We start from the raw sequence: 16854 nt of genomic DNA, 5'->3' as shown, positions 1-16854 counted from the left end.
CGCGCCGCACGCTCCCCCTTCTCAAGCCAGGCCAGCAGTTTACCTGCCTTGTCCCCCAGCTCATAAATCGTATGCTGTGTTGCCACCTGTTTAACTCGTGCGGCCTCCCAAAGATAGGACTTGTACTCCTGCTGTGCCATATGTAGGCCCCCGAGTGAAATGTGTATTGCCTCTCCTCCGGACAGTGCGTTCTCCAGGTGTCTATGAGGCCAAGTGCCTCCGTGAATTCACGCAGTTTGGGGGTGGCGCTACCATGGTCTCTGGATGATGACCTGTCCATTAGCGGGTCCATAGTCGCATTAAAGTCCCCGCCCATGATGAGCTCCCCTTGCGGTAACGACAGCAGGAATTCACCCAGTGCCCGGAAAGTATCCTGGTGGAGTGTCGGGGGGATGTATACAGTCACCAAGTTATACAATTTCCCTTCCCATTGGCAGGTCAGCGCCGCGAAGCGGCCCTGTTCCTCCCTACGGGAGTCAACCATGATCAGGGGGAAGCGCTTAACTAAAATGCCCACCCCTCGGGACCCAGACGTGAACTCAGTGTATTGCCATTTTGAATCCCCATCTGTCCAGTGCTTTCGTGGTCGTGCCTACTAGATGTGTTTCCTGCAAGAGTGCCACCGCCGGCCCCCTGCGCTTGAGATACTGTAGGACCAGCCCTCGTTTAATCTTATCTCCCAATCCGTTCACATTCCATGACAGAACACTGAACAAGGGGCTGTGTTGCGCATGTCCCTCAGTGGATCTAGTGGTGGCCCCCTGGGTATCGCTATGTGCTTCCCCCGTCATGTAGGGTGGTTGAAAGTGATCGCTGCCGTGCACCCCTCCTTTGGTCTATGACAGGCCTAGTTTGCAAAGTCCGCCAATGAGTAGTTGGTGAACCTAGAACAGAACACAAACCAACTTTACCAAGATGCCCCCGTCTCCCCACCCTCCTCCCTGCCTCCCTGCCCAGCGGATTTAAAACTACCCGCCACCCCAACTTAGCAGAGTGCTCAAATCCCATAACTTGCTACTTGCGTATGGAGGAGGAGCTGCTCACTGTCCCTTGCCCGATCCCCGCACCATGTGCTTGTCCACGCAAGAAGCCGGTTATCAGGAGACAGCAAAGTTCAAAGACAACAGCGCCCCTGCAATGTCCGAGCCTCCTGTGATCGCCAGGACCCATCTGGCACTCCACACCTCCCCGCCGTCCGAAGTTCGTTCGCTCCATCCCAGCCTCAGTCCCGCAGTGTGCCGTCACCCTCTCCTGACCCAGTTTCCTCCAGATTCTCAGGGGAGGCAGAATGGCTTCGAGGGGTACGGCCCGCAGGTCTCGCTGGGCGCCATCCCTCCAACCACTCCGTGGCCTCCGTCGGCGTGGCGAAGAACCACGTGCGCCCTTCGGCTTCCACCCGTAGTTTTGCTGGATAAAGCATCGCGTACTTAAGTTCTCGAGGGCGCAGCTCCGCCTTGACCGCGAGGAAGTCTCGGCGTTGCCGCATCACTGTTGTGGTGTAGTCTGGATAGAGGGTAACCGTGCAGTTGTCCACCCTCAGCCGGGGGGGCGGTACGTGCCGCCTGGAGGATAGCGTCCCTGTCCCGGAAGTTGAAAATGCGGGCCGGGATCGGGCGCGGGGGGGGCCCCTGGTCTCGGCCTCCCTCCAGGCACCCGGTGTGCCCTCTCCACCGAGAACATTTTGAGAGCCCACGTGGCTGCAGCTGTTCCGTGATAAGTTTTTCAACGAAGAGGTCCAGTGCTGGCCCCCGTTCACTCTCTGGCACACCCACGACGCGCACGTTATTCCTCCTGGACCTGCCTTCCTGGTCATCAAGCTTGACCAACAGCTGCTTTTGTACCAGTTCCAGCGACTGTATCCGTTTCTTACTCTCAGCCGCTTCGTTTGTGAGGGTCGCCGTAGTTGATTCGACCTCAGACAGTCTTGTGTTAATTTTTGCGACGTCAGCTCTCAGCAGCGTTACGTCTGTAGAGATCGTGCCTATGGAGACCTGCATCTGGGTCAGCGTGGCCATGACATCTGCCAGGGTGATCTCTTTAGTCTTTTCGGGGGGGGGGGGGGGGACGAGAGGCAGTCCGGTCCTTCTGAAATGCATACTTCTCAAGCCTGGCCTGTGCTCCCCCACGGTGGCCCTTTCCTCCCATGATGGCCGGCACAAGTGTACTCCGCGCCCCTCGGGCTGTGTCCACCGGAGGGTTGGGGAGGGACCGGGAAATCGGCGGGGATCCGGGTTAAATGCTGCCCACCACGCTCCGCCGGTGCCTTCAGCGCCAGTCCTCCGGTATTCATGCGTCGCCCACCATAAGGCCACACGGGGCTCAGGGGATGCCTAGGACCCCCCCCCCCACCCGGGGGGTTTCACCAATGGAGCGGCGCCTCTTCCTCGCTGCCGGCAGCTCTCAGCGCCTCAGGTGGCCTTCACGTACGCTGTGCGCCAATGCATCCGTTCCGCTGATCTCGCCACCATTGCCCCTCCTCCACTTCAAAGGCGGCGCCGCGCTATGCCGGGGTCTCCGCCGCAGGACGCGCCAAGTGTATAGGACGACAGGGGAGGCGCGGCTCCAGGGCCCCGTGCTTCGCTGCTGCTGCCGCCCCGGGGGCTCCGTGCTCGGCGCTCGACTACCGACTCCACGAGTCCTCGGCCACGCCCCATCAGGCCCTTCAGGATCGGCAGGCCGCCACTCGATGCCCCGGCGCCGCCTCTGCACTCAGGCCCGGCGCCCGCCTCGAGGCAGCCCTCCGGCCAGATGCACACCACCAGGCGCCGCCTTCGTCCGTCCGGAGCCCCGGGTGCTTAGGGGATGCCGCCTTTAGATTTTTGCCGGTTTTTGGCCAGGATTACTGCAGGAGAGGTGCGGGATCAGGCGGTGGGCTCCGGAGCCGCACTAGGTTGCGGCCATCTTCGTCGGCTGCAAGCCACGCCCCCCTCTTCCTAGGCTTTTAACGACCCAGGCAGGACGAATCGTTTTTTTGCTCAGTTGTCGAACAGCAGGCAATCCAGCAGGGTTGATGCCAAGTCACAAAACACACTGCTACACGATGGCATGGTATCTAAATTGCCTCCCCACTGCCTGTGTTCACTATGTGTACCACAAATTTGCTGTATCCTATCTTGTCTCTAAAACCGTGCCTACCTCTCAGAAACAGCTACCGTTAATGGTCCACAATAAAACATTCTAACACACAAGTAGAGAGGCACATGAATGGAGACAATAAAACAATGTTTGGAAGAGTCCATAAACCAGCAAAATCACGATGACAGACGAAATATTTCTTTACGTAGTTGTATTTCTTTTTACTTCATTTGATATTATACATGTAGATTATACAAAACAGCCAACGCGCTTCACCCATTCGGGCTTCTTCGGGTCGTAATCCAATCCAGTTACTATACAACAGGCGCTAATCCAGCGCAAGGATATAGAATGAAGTCAAAGTATCATCCAAATCTCAAAAAGCAAATGGTATTGAGTCACAAGTGTCACGTAATGGCTATAGTAGGCCGTAATCGTGGCGCATATATATCGCTCCGTAATCAGCAGGATCCGTGTTCGGAAGTCCGTTCTTCTCCGATGTGTACAAATTAAAGCAAAGAAATATGTTTTTGTCATCGTGATTTCGCTGGTTTATGGGCTCTTCCAAACATTGTGTTTGGTCTCCATTTGTGTGCATCTCTTGTGTGTTTTGATGCCAAGTCACTTGCTTGTCTTCTGTTTTTGCGACTCTACAGTGTCCATCTTCTTTTAAATCGGCAGGGTCTGATTTCCAGGGTCTCCCCTAAATACTAAATTTAGGGCAGTGTGATGTACTAGCCAATGGGCTGCTTACCACTGGGGTCACTACACCCCTTATATGACCACTTCCTGTGGGAAGTGGGCATAAAGCTGTCCCTGAGTTCCTAATTCTTCCATTACAATGATGGCAGACTTTTAAATTTTGTGTACACATCTGGTAGCCCCCCTTAGGCGTGGAACTAGCCTGAAGGTGAACATTCCTCTGACTCCAAATTTTTCTGCCTGCCTATGAGCCAAATGGGCCCTGGTCGAAAGGGATGGCTCCCGCTGAGGGCAGTGAGATTTGCATACGAAAGGTGTCCTCTTTGAAGACCCCTGCCTTGGAATTAAAATTTACAGGTCATCCTGCTGTTACACCCCCTCTACCAGAGCAGGCTATGTTTCTGACCTCTTGAGAGCGTTGGCTCTCACCCCTACGAGGTCAAAAACAATTCTGTGATGGTAGGCTGGTCAGGACCATTGAGCCAGCACTTTGTAGTTGATAGATTTTCAGGGGGCACCTCTATGGTGCCCTGAGTGCATGCATTTAAAAAATCTGTTGTTGTAATCTGTGTGGGTTTATATCAATTATCTTTGGTTTCACTGAAGGAATCCTGTAGTTGGGAAGCTAGTTTTTACCTGTGTCCAGCACATGTGCTTAAAATGGCTTCCCTGATCACTTGTACTGGTAGTAATTGAACTGCCAGCTCTGGGGCATATCTGCTTATTCAGATATGTCCACACATACATTATAGTGTACCCTGCCTTAGGGCTGTAACTGGGTAGCATTTTTCCACAAAACTGTACAAGTGTCCCCAATTGGCAATACATTTAGCACTCTGTACGTCCCTAGTAAATGGTACCCCTGGTACCAAGGGCCTGAGGTACTAAAGAGGGTCCCCAAGGGCTACGAATTGTGCCACCCTAAGGGACCCTTCACCAAACTCCTGCAGGGCTGCCATCACAGACTGAGTGTTTTGGTTCAGACAAAAGTGAATACAGGACATGATCCACTTCCCTGTGGGCCATGTCCCCTAACATTGCATGTAATATTTGTAAGTCACCCCTAAAACAGGCCTTACAGCACTAAGGCAGGGCTCCTTGTATTACGTGTGAGCACACATTTGCATTAGCAGATATGCCCCTGTGCTGGTCAGTTCCATTGCTGCCAGTACAAGTGATCAGGGAAGCATTTTAACCAATGTGCTAGACACTGGTGAAAACGAGTTTCCCACCTACATGATGACTTCCCTGAAAATTGGTATGTATGGAATCAAATATTTCATATTAACAAACACACCCTGATTTAATTGGTGGATTTGTGAATACATGCACACAGAGCGCACCTTAGAGGTGCCTCCTGAGAACCCTACCAGCCTCTGGTATGTTGGATGACTGGTCTCTGCCATCCTGCCCTCCTGAGACAGATTTCTGACCTCCCAGGGTGAGAGACTGCTCTCAGGAAGTCAAACAAAGCCTACACAGTTAGAGGATGTTCACATCCCCTCTCTCATAATGACTTGCTGATTAGTATTTCAAGGCAGGAGCGCTTCAAAGAAGCCACCGCCTTTGAAATGCGAATCTGGCTCCTTCACAGGAGAGGAAGCCACCTCCCCCCCCCCTAAGGTGGGCTAACTGAAGTGTACATGACTTTTCAGAGTTGGCCATGTTTGTGATGGCAAACTTAGGAATTCTTGGACAGGGTTATGCCCACTTCCCACAGCAATTGGTCATATAGGGGTTGCGGTGGCTGCTACCTTACACTCGCCTCACATCCCTAAATTCAGTATTTAGAGGACCCCTGGCACCAGAGAGACCAGTCATGCTGACATGAAAGAAGACGTATGGAGTTGCATAGAGCAACAGCTGAACCCCTAGAAATTGACTTGGCGCCAACCCTGCCAGTCTGCCTGCTACCTTTGACGATTTTGCCAACAGAAGACTTGTCCTGCAGCTGCGGAGTCCCCAAAGCCAGGGAGACTTGCCAGCACTTCACCCAGGAACTAAGAACTCCCGAAAAAGTTGCTGACCTGCATCCTGCAGGCACCCAAAGACTCCAAGTAGAACTTTGTGACTGCAGAAACCAAACGCCCGAAGACACCTCTGTACCTGTCGCTCCAAGCCGGAGTTGGCCAAAGTTGTTGTCATGGTTCCCCAGCCTTTCAGAGACCCAGTCCACTGTGGTTTCGCCCACAGTAAACAATCTGAGGTAGCCTGCAGCCTCTGCACACAGGCCCCATCTACCGCTCCCAGTAAGGAAAACTCAAAGCCTAATGACACCTCTGTACCCATTGCCCCTGGGCTGTGGCAAAGAGGACCAAAGGTGTCCCTGCGTCCCAAGCATTGAGACCTAACCCTTCCTTTTGGTTTAGCTTGACTGGCCACCCAGTCAAAGCCTGCAGCCTCTTTACGTGAATACGGACCCCAATAGAGTAAAACTGGGCACCCAACGCGGTTTTGCACTCCTGCACTCTGCCGGCCTAGTGCAGCTGGCGGTGGTCTGCTGATGCTGCCTCTGACCTTGCCCACCACTCACGTTAACTCTTGGAGACTGGTCCCGTAATTTGCTGTACTGTACCTGAATGCTGCACTTGCTTTTTCTTCCATTGGATAATATTGCAGTTTTGGGAAATTGGACTGTCGACTTTTTAAATACAAAGTATTTCTTTTGAAAAACATTCTTACCTGAATTAATTGCTTCTTGTCCCGAAATATCTATAAAGATGCACGTTATTTTCAAATTAGTGTAGATCTCCTTATTGAGTCATGTGTCTCGTATTGACTTGTGTGTATTTGTGAATGTCTGACACTCTCCTCTGATACGCCTAAGGTTGCTCAACCACATTACTACCTAGAACAGCACCTTGGGATTGATGGAGCAAGCCCCTGTCCACTGATAAGGAAACCCCTGGACAATATATCTAATTTTGAAATATTGTATAAAGAGGTAGCTTCCTACACAAGTTATAAGTAGCAGTCTCTCAGTCCAACTGTCCTCAGTGGTCTTCACTCTCCTGAGGTCCAAAACAGGTTACCTTTACTCTCACTTTCTACTTAGTGCCACACCAGAATCACACCATATCCCCTCCTAGTGAAGGTTCTGATTTTTCCACCTCCTCCCTATGTGGTAATGGCTGTTGTAGCACTGCATCCACCCTCACCATCTTTATTCTGATCATTATTGTCACAAGGAGGTGCATCACCACCGGAAAGTAGGACTGGGTGCAGGTTCCCATGTCTCTGCATCGACTTTAAAGGTGGTCTGCACTTTGTCACCCAGGATTATCCCATGTATGGTTACCTGTAAAGCGGACTTCTTCTCAATCGAGATGTCTCTCACAACATATTATACATTGCCATCCCATCCTACTTATTCAGCAGTTTTGCGGTTTACTATTATCTAAAAGATGCATGTAGTGGGGAAGGTGATGACTGGGAGATGTTGCTCACCAAAATGGGAATGTTACATGGTCCTGAAAAATGGCATAAAGATCCATCACATTTTATATGTGACAGTGCCAGACATGTTAGAATATCTGGTATGTAAGTGGTAGTTTTGTATCCAACCTAGCCAAGGGTGCTAAAGTAAACATGCTTGTTACAGGATTGCATAGGCATTCAAGTATGTTTAGTGGTATTGCCAAAAATCGGAAGGGAAAATGAGGAATTATTATGAGGTTGCTGTTGCTCATTTTTCCAACGAAATTTAAAAGGATTAAAAGGCCTAGCCTTTTACCAACTTTTACATGGAACATGAATATGCTATTAAGTTAATTTCACCTCTTTTCCAACCAAAATCAATTTTCGACCTCCAGGGCTTATCTGTAATTGACATTTTGCTAGTAGTAAGTAATCTCACTCAGAAGGATTTGGTGAATTAGTTCCATTTATAATTAAAGAACGTTTTTAAAGCGATATAAACAATTGAGGTTTCTTCTTTAGGTTTTTTTTTTTTACACACTGTTGAAGTATCCGTGGTGATCCCAACGTAACCATCTCTTTCAAAAAATATATATAGAATACACTGTCAGAAAAAAACTGGCTGACTTCATTGTTTATAGTTGTCCGGTTAAAAGGAACGACATCACAATGAGTTTTTGCATAATGATTGTACACTTAATGGAGTGATGTAAAAAGACTTGTGAGACTCTTAACACATTTACCGCACAGGAGGCCTTTATTGCCAATGCATAATTTAAGCACTGTTAGCAACTTTGCAACTGTTCACTGGATCTCCATAAATTTGTCAAGTATTTCTGTTTAGCTATTTGAGAGCATAAGAACGCAAGCCTTCACAGTAAAGGAACAGTATTGCTTTGATGGAAGCAACTCACACACATCTCTTTACCCACGATTCTCAAGAAATATGTACCTGTAACAGTAGATCTGCATATTTTGTTGATTGACTTCAAATAAGACCCCAAAAATAATTTAACAGAAGTATACCATAAGAGAATGATGTCAGCCGTGTGTAACTTTGTAGCCAGTGGACAAATGTTCTGTTATTTCAATTCAGGATACCACTTTGGTCAACGCAAACATTTTTAATTTTGGGAACACAAGGTACCCTTAATAACCCAACCACTAAATAGTGGAATATGCAACAAAATTGATACAATACAGACTTTCACTCTTAATGAAATTCTTAAGGCCAAATATGGTGCTAAGAAATTGTTCAAGATTGGTTCCTAGTCAAGCTGAGTAGATATGTTTAAAACTATGTATTTCAGCAGCAAGTGTTGCACACCATGAGCATAAAAAGCTTAACCTTTCTATGTAGGCACAATCCTGAATGCCTTTATTTCATGTAGTCCTTTAAAGGATAGCCCCTATCCATGAAGGGTATCACAAGGTGTATTGCAATCTACATTCACCACAGTTACTGTAGAAAAGCCCACCACACTGAGAAGAGTCATAATTGACTCATTCGTAGCAGCTTGCTTTACAAATTAATCTTTGCAAGAGATTTTCTAGATAACCGCTAAGAACCATTACTCCTTACTCATCGTTCACATATGACCGGTGCATAAAGAAGTGGTTTTCTACGTTGCCAGAGTCCAACGTGGATTTCAAAGGAGATCCTATGGCCATCCCTCGTTGTCTGATGGAAACAAAGTAAAGCACATGGCTTACAGTGACTGTGTTTTAGCAATGTTTTTGAAATTATTAGGTCACTGTAAAGAGGATTTCCACATAGCCCTTTAATAAGTGATTGTTTGCTTATAGCATGTACCAGTCTGTAGTGCATATTAATGCAGTATTCAAGCAGATCATAAAAATAAGTGTAGATAGCATGCATCTCGAATGTCACTCAAGTTTGCATTTTACTCCCTTCCACCCTCCCCCCCCCCCCCCCCCCCCCCTTTCTCTGCCCCCTTCTCCCTCTCCCCTTTATCCACCTCCCAACCCTCCTATGGCCGCCATATTAGGGTCAAGCTCTGACAAGGACGGAATGCATCATACTGTGTCAAAGTACAGAGGCATCATAACACTGTACAGGCACCAGCAAGCTGCTTTTGCCATCACAAGTCGACGGGGTCCCACACCAAAAGCTGCAAAAAACCAAATTACAGACCTCTCATCAGGGAACAGTGGAAACCTCTCTTCGGAACTAGATGAGGTACATCATTGTTATCATTTATTAATATGCATTTTTGTAATAATGTATCCCTATTTCCTTGTGGATGGAGTTTAGCCCCACATTATTATATAGTAAACTCACATTTTTGTAGTTTTTCATTTAAAAAAAAAAAAAATGTTTGGTGAATTTAAGAGTAATGACTGGTATGAACATTTGGAGATTTCATTTGATTTATATAGTATTGTTTCAGGGACGATTTTACTTGAACTGGGATGTACTGTAAGAAGAAGCCATTTACTTTGTAGGTAGAAGTGTTATTTATATTAGGGGTTCCTTATGCGTTTATTATCACTCCATTAGAAATTGTGTGTATTGCTCATGTATCAACTGCGGGATGTCTTCCTGCCCATACTTTCTTGGCCTTTAATTGTAACACCTGCTGCAGTCCTTAATAATTTCAGTTCATGTGTGGAGGTTATCGGTTTGTGTGTGAGACATAGGCCAATTTTCCTTTCTTCCTTTACTATTAAATGTGAATATACAGCAGATGTCTGACATGTTCAGGTGAAATCTCACCTGCTGTTGAAATCATCCAGTCAATGGTCGAATGGCAGAGTTGAATTTACCAGGATTCAAAACTGGGATCTGCAAGTTGTGCTAATCTCTTTTGCAAGCCTTCTTACCGTCTGAATTATATTTTTTTGTTATTCATCACACAGCTATTTACTGTGTAGCCTGTATAACCTTATCACTACAATAACCATATAACTACGGAACAGTTACGGTTCTGTTCTTCCCTTGTTCTCAAAGTATAGTATGCTAAAAGTAAAAAATAAATAAAATAAAAAATAAAATTCCTTTGTTAGATATTGTTAAAGGGTGAGCACCCTTTTCTGGCCATGTAATAAAGTTAAACCAATATGTGTCCGAGCCCGAGTTGTTTGCCAATGCAGTAGCATAGTCTAATAAACTGAACCTCCGTACCTGTAACCTGTTTGTACACTGGCAGTGTTGCTGAATCTGGCAAGTAATATCAATTGTAATTAAGCTCTTGCTTCATCTGAGTGCAAGGCTTACCTGGAATTGAACGTCCTGATGTGTTGAAATACACAGACTTCTGGAAGAGTGGCAAACCTGGAATGTATTCCATGATGGTTAAGGGAGAAAAACACAAAGCGGTACAGAGAATCGCCTATAGACTGAATTGGAGATGTTTTATGTAGTTTGCCTGTTTTGTGTGGTTGTCCATTGTGTTTACAGACTTAAAGACGTTGTGATGTTTGTTTGCTGAATTTATTATTTTATCTGATTATTCAGTCCGGATTCAACCTTTTTAGGGGTCTTGCAGTGGGGGAGCAGGCAGGCCTTCTTTGAATAATTTTAAGTTCATCTTTGTCAAACTAAAGTATTGTTTTTAGTGTTGTATATCATAACTTCAGTTTTATAAATCAATATGTGAGCTGCCTAAAAGGATCTTTTGCATCCAGATGTGTTAATCTCGACTCACTTCTGAATTTCTACCAGTCACTCAATGAAAAATGCAAAACAAGTTAGTGTAACTAAGACACCCCTTCAAGGGGTGTAAAATGCTGATCATTTAAAGTCCATGACATATTGTTTGGGGTCAAGGGCAACTAGTGTTAATGTTTACCTTGTCCCATGGACAAGTAGGGCCAACCCTCTAGCGCATAATCTCTGGATGCCAGTATACATTACAGAACTGTGAAAAGCCTGTCTGCCACTCAAGCAAGATGTTTGTGTGTATAGTTGTGAGAAAGTGCCTCTTTTGCATGGTTAACCTCCACCTTTTTGCCTCATTTTGATGTGCACAGGGTCCCTGCCAACCAGGTGCCGTACCAGTGGTCCTTTCCTAAAACCAATTAGTACCTCTGCCCCCTGTAAGTCCCTAGTAACTGGTACCCTGGGTACCTAGGGCCTGAGAGCTGAAGAGGGTTCCTTGGGACCTCCCTTACTGGGACCATGCCACTGCCCTTGCAGCCTGCATGCCCCTGTGCGGGAGAAAACAAAGTCGACAGGGCACCATGTCTGGGTGCCATGCCAGCTAACACTGCCTAGCAGCATAGGTATGTTACCCCTCTAGCAGGCCTCACAGCCCTAAGCCAGAGTGCACTATACTTCAGGTGAGGGCATATCTGCATGAGCAGAGAAGCCTCTACAATATTGGGCACCATTTCTCGGTATTGTAAGTTCCAGTGAAGCAAGAAAAAGTTTGTGGACTGGGAACTCGCCAGCTCTAGTTCCTCGGCACCATGATTGCTTTACTGGATATAGGAGTGTTTGGCTCCAAACTTCTCCTTTCAACAAATCCACACTGACAGTGTGGGATGTATTGTACTATGTACCTTTGGAGTGCTCCCTGAATCCCTACCAACCCTGGTGGGGTCCCTGACTGGCTATAGGCAGCCAGCCACCACCAGACTTTCTGGACCCCTGGGTGGAGAGACCCTGCTCTCTGGAGCTAGAAACAATGCACATCCTGGGCAAAGGTGTCATGCCTCCTCCCCTCTGGTGGGCCAGTACTCAGAGGGAAGCTTCAGAGGCCTGCCACCTTTGTAGTGCGAACAGCAGATGTCAGCCCCTAGTTTACACCCCCACTTGGGGCGGGAAAGCCTGCAGGAAAATCCAGAAAAAAGGTGTGCCCACCTCTGTCAACCCCACCCCTAAGGTGGAGGGAAGTGAGGTAAAGCGGACTTTTCAGTCCCCGCCATCGTGAGGATGGGTGACCCCTCAAATCGGGGCTAGGTCTATGCCCCCGCCCACAGGAGGGTGGCTTGATAGAGGTGAGGTGAGGTGCTCATTGGCCCTACCTGCTACTCCCCTAAAACACCTCCTAAATGTTGTATTTATGTGGCTCCCCCAGACTTGGACCCCAGATCTACGACAATCTAAGAAACAAGAAGATACCCACCCGGCTGCAGAAGACAACTGTCTTGGCCCAATCCCTACCGGTCTTCTCCTGCTTCAGCAACCTGCAACCTCCAAAACACATGGGAGGACTGTTTCCTTCAATAAAGATTCCAATCTCCAGCGGACCTGTCCAGAAGAAACAGACTCCAAAGACTCCGGATCCAGGCGGATCCGTGACAGCAGCTCACTCTGCTCCCAACGCCCACAGCCGGAGCGGCTCACCTCTGCAGTGAAGTCTCCCCGGGGATCATGACCTAGTGTTCAGTGTTGGCTGACCTCCTCCTGCCCTCCATGACGGTGCCTGCAGTGTGAATCCAGTAGGAAGATTTCGACTGTCAAAGGCACCCCTGCACCCGAAGCCCCTAGGCCTTGGTGAGCTGAACTGACCTTGCCCCTATGACCCCCTACATCCCAACTTACAACTGCTGTCATTGGTCTTCCTCCTGCAACTTCCAGTGCCACGCCTGGAGCCTTTTTACCGTCAGGAAAAGCATTGGGTGCCTGACGTTGAATTAGCACCTTGGACCCTGCTGCCCCTGTGCCGTTGGTGGTGTATGTTTGGTGCTGCTTGATGCCCACCTGTGCTTTTGCTAACCCCCAAAGCTTGGCCCTTGCAACCGATTTACTTGGCTGCAAGCGGTGTGGCTCCAGGTACCCCCTGTCTCCAAAGGAAAGCATTGGGTCAAAATCCGATTTAGACCTCTGCGCCCGGCCGCCCCTGTGCTATTGCCGGTGCAGTTTTGGTACCTACCTAACCGCTGGCCTTTGCTGACTGTTTGCTTCGAAGACCGAAATTGTAAGTTTGATACTCACCTGTTTAAATGCAATATTGCTTTCCCCATTGGAAACCTTTTCACACTGTCCAATGTTATCGAAGTGTAGATTTTTTTAAAGTGAAAGGTATTTTTAATTAAAAACTTACCTGCCTTATTGCAAAGACTGAGGTCTTAAAATAAAGTACAAAGTATAATTTAAAAAAATTGGTCAGGATCTCATTCTTGAGTTGTCTTTTATTCGTGTGTGTGCAATAAATGACTTACAATCCTCTGTGTTAGGCTTAAGGCTGCTCGCCCACACTACTACTAAAGGAGCACTTTGGCATTTGCATTGAGTCCTTTACACTTTTGGTGAACCCTTGGACTGTGTGCCCGGTATTACCACCCAGTGATGATATATACAGAACCAGCTTTCTACAATGGTTCATACTTGTCCATTAGATTCATCAAATCTAAGCCTTTACTACGGGGGCTAGCGCTATAAGCTAATGCAATAGGCTCTGAGGTCAGCTTGCATTTCCTACAATGGTTACAATACAAACATGTACTCAGTTACAAAATATAACAATTTTTGGCTACTTATGTTCCTTGGGGGTTTTTTTTTTTGCTTTCAAAGTAAAATGTGAACAAAATTACAACTTGGAGTAAGCATGTTGCTGGACTCTAGATACAATTTCTCGGAGACATTTTTTAGTAAAATGTTATATGCATGTCAATATTTAATTAACAAAAAATTAAGGGAGAACCAGTGTCAACCCAGTGATGGAAGCATGCTTCCTAGTTTGGTGGGTGAGGGTTTGCATCTTTTTTAATAAAGTTATATAGACATGCGCTTTGTCCCCTCCATGAATATCCTTTGACATCTCCTTTGTGGCTCACATCCTGTTGATTTGTACTCATTGATGGGTGGATACACTAAAGTCTGCCACCTTCTCGCTGTCCCTTATTCTTTCTCAACCATGTGAAACTGGCAAATCAATGGCTTTGGGTGCCTATTGTATCGTATAGAGAGACTCCAAGTGGCTGGAGTGTGACTTTTTCAATATCTCATTGGGCCTTCATGAGAATGTGAAACTTAACAAATGCTAGCTTCAGTTGCCGGACAGAGTCTTGATCCGGCACAGTGTCTCTTCCGTCAAAGGTCCTGATGTCTTCTTGGAGAAAGCGTTGTCAAAACAGTAGTACCTCCAGGTTTATCTCCTTGCAGTTGTCAGTTTTGCGATCCACTGGTCCTTTTGTGAGAAGAGAGATTCCAGACAGTCAAAAGTCTCACCCACCCCTTGGCTCCCTTCCAAAGTTGCCTGGAGCAGTGACTGAAAGTATACCTGGGAAGATGTTGTTGGTCCCACAGAAGTAGAGGACTGCACATATATTTCAGAGTGAAACATATACATAATGTATAGAACATGTTCACTGCAGGAGCGTTAATAAAAACAAAATGGGTTTAACTCTCATGAAGGACAGTTTGTAATCTGTTCTTAATTTTTCGAATCGTTTGGCAAGCAATCCCTTGAATAATCTTTCTTCTTGGTCTTGAATGGTTTATCCTGGTTCGGGAAAGTTACAAGCTTTAGCCCTTGTAGGAAGCCCGCCTTGTCCTTGTGGTCACCCCAGGTTTTTCACCTTTTGATGGTCATATATTTTTGCTCGCTTTAGAACTGTGCACTTTACCCCTGCCAACCAGTGTTGGTGTCTGTGCTCCCCCCTTCCAACATAGTTGAATTCACATACTCCTAAATTATATAATTAACTTGCCTAAAAGTGCCTAGTATATAGTACAAAATGTGCTCAGGGCCTGGAAGTTATAATGCTATTAGTGGACTGCTGCACATTGTGTGCTATCTGCTATATTGTCAGTGCAGACACAACTTCAGGCCTACCATTGTATCCTGACTGTAACAACATAAAATATGCACTGCAGCATGTCAAAATAAACCCTTTTAGACGAGTGAAAGCCTTACTTTTAAATATTAAGTCACCCCTGCCTAGGCCTTGTAGTACAAAAGTCAGGGTGACTTTTATTAAAAAATAGTGCTTGCAGAAGTTTAATGTAAATAAAATGTTACAATGACCAGCACCCAAAGCTGTTTTCTGTGTGGCAGGCTTAGCTGCTCTATGTGGACACGAAGAGTACAGATTAAAAAGTGAATACGTATCTCTAGCATGGGACTAACTAGAAAACGAAACCAATTATTTTTAATAGTTAATAAAAATCCAATTAATTGAAGTCTGATTTTTAATACATTTTAAGGAAATGCAAGTTACAAAGTTACTATTTACACATCTGAACTGTCAGATAGCTAATTTACCCAGTCTCTGCCAGCTCCCTGCAAGCAATTAGCCTTGAATAGGTGTGAAATTCCTCCCAGGCGCAAACAATAGGCCGGTCTTAATTTGCAGATAGGACTCCTCTGTATTCCACACAATAGGCTATGGTTCGGTCCTCCTTTTTATCAAAAGTATGTTTATTAGCATTTCGTCACATCATTGTATCCGAGACGTACAGGAATAACATCAGGATAAATGCAAAGGCGTGGCAATCATAAACAAGCATAAACCCCCATCAGTACCTCAAAGATCTACGAGAGTAGGTGCAGTTTCCTTTAATGCAGGGGCAGTGGATAGTCTTGTGCTGGGGCACCCTTTGTCATTCACCCTCCTTTCCATGTGACTGTGTAGACCCAAAGCCTTCCAACTGGGAAGGTGTCCATCAAAGAAATACAATCCCGGAGTTAAAACTCCCAGGGTATATGGAAGAGAACCAAGAAAAGAAAAAGGAGCCTCCCTCCCCCCTGATTGATGCAGGGCAGACTGCTAATGGTAATCCCCTCATGAGGAAGGTAACCAGTGGACCCCAGCGATATTCAAAGTTTTTGTAGTCCTCTCTGAATGTCTGCCATCCTTTCGAGGCATAATAATTTCCAAAGCCTGGAGTGCCATAGTGATAGCGGGGGCCTCTGTCTTCTTCCAAGCGGCTGCAATTGCTACCTTCGCCGCCCCAATGCAAGTCCACATTATGGCCTTGTCTGCCTTGGTTTGGTATTGGAGTGAGGGGTCGCGAAGGCCCAGGAGAACTTCTGCCATAGTAGTCTGGATCGGGTAGCCCAACATGTCTTTAATCTGTGCAAGAATTTCCTCCCAGAAGGGTCGGATCACTGGGCAATCCCACCAAATATGCTGGAAATCCCCCAGCAGTCCACAGCCCCTCCAGCACCTCGGTCATCCTTTTTGGCACTACAGTGTTAAAAACTACTTGACCATGTCTGATGGGTTCTCATATAACACTTGGGGCACACTTGAAAGGGAGAAAACAGGATGCCAAGACCATTCTTGTGTATCCACTGTCTGGTTGCTGAATGAGCTTGCTTTTGTCCCACCAGACATCTGTCTTTGGTTATGTTGTGGGTACAAGTCGTGCACCTGTGTTGGAAATTTGCCCTTTTTGCAGGGTTACCCCAGATGTATTTGCTTTTTTGCTGAATTCTATTATTGCTGGCTATAGAACTCTGTGTACACTGCCCCTGCTAACCTTTCAACGTGGTAAAATTGATATACACCTGATTTGGTTTATTTAATTCACCTATAAGTCAGTATATGGTACCAAGGGTACCCATGGTGTGTACATTAAAATACTACCAGTGGTCTGCAGCACTCGTACTGTCCCCTGCAGTGGTACTCTAAATAAAGCACCTCTCCAGGCCTCCCACTGAAGCCTGGCTGTGCAGGTTTTAACTGCAAATTCAACCTGTCAATATAACCCCTTTTTGACAGGCCTAAACCTTCCTTTTAAATATT

At 46.7% G+C, this 16854-nt stretch overlaps 1 protein-coding gene across 2 annotated transcripts in view; it reads left to right on the top strand.

Moving 5' to 3' along the window:
• Positions 1–16854, top strand: part of BTAF1 (B-TFIID TATA-box binding protein associated factor 1) — an 852875-nt gene that overhangs the window by 564561 nt on the left and 271460 nt on the right. For both annotated transcript variants that reach the window (XM_085606166.1, XM_085606165.1), the window contains exon 21: positions 9204–9394. In XM_085606166.1, coding sequence (XP_085462292.1) covers positions 9204–9394 — 191 coding nt within the window. The remainder of the gene's footprint in view (positions 1–9203; positions 9395–16854) is intronic.

Source organism: Triturus cristatus, chromosome 1_2 (assembly GCF_964204655.1).
Source record: "Triturus cristatus chromosome 1_2, aTriCri1.1, whole genome shotgun sequence".
NCBI lineage: Eukaryota > Metazoa > Chordata > Amphibia > Caudata > Salamandridae > Triturus > Triturus cristatus.
Note: the sequence above shows the minus strand (reverse complement) of the source record. Positions and strands in the feature narration are given on the sequence as shown.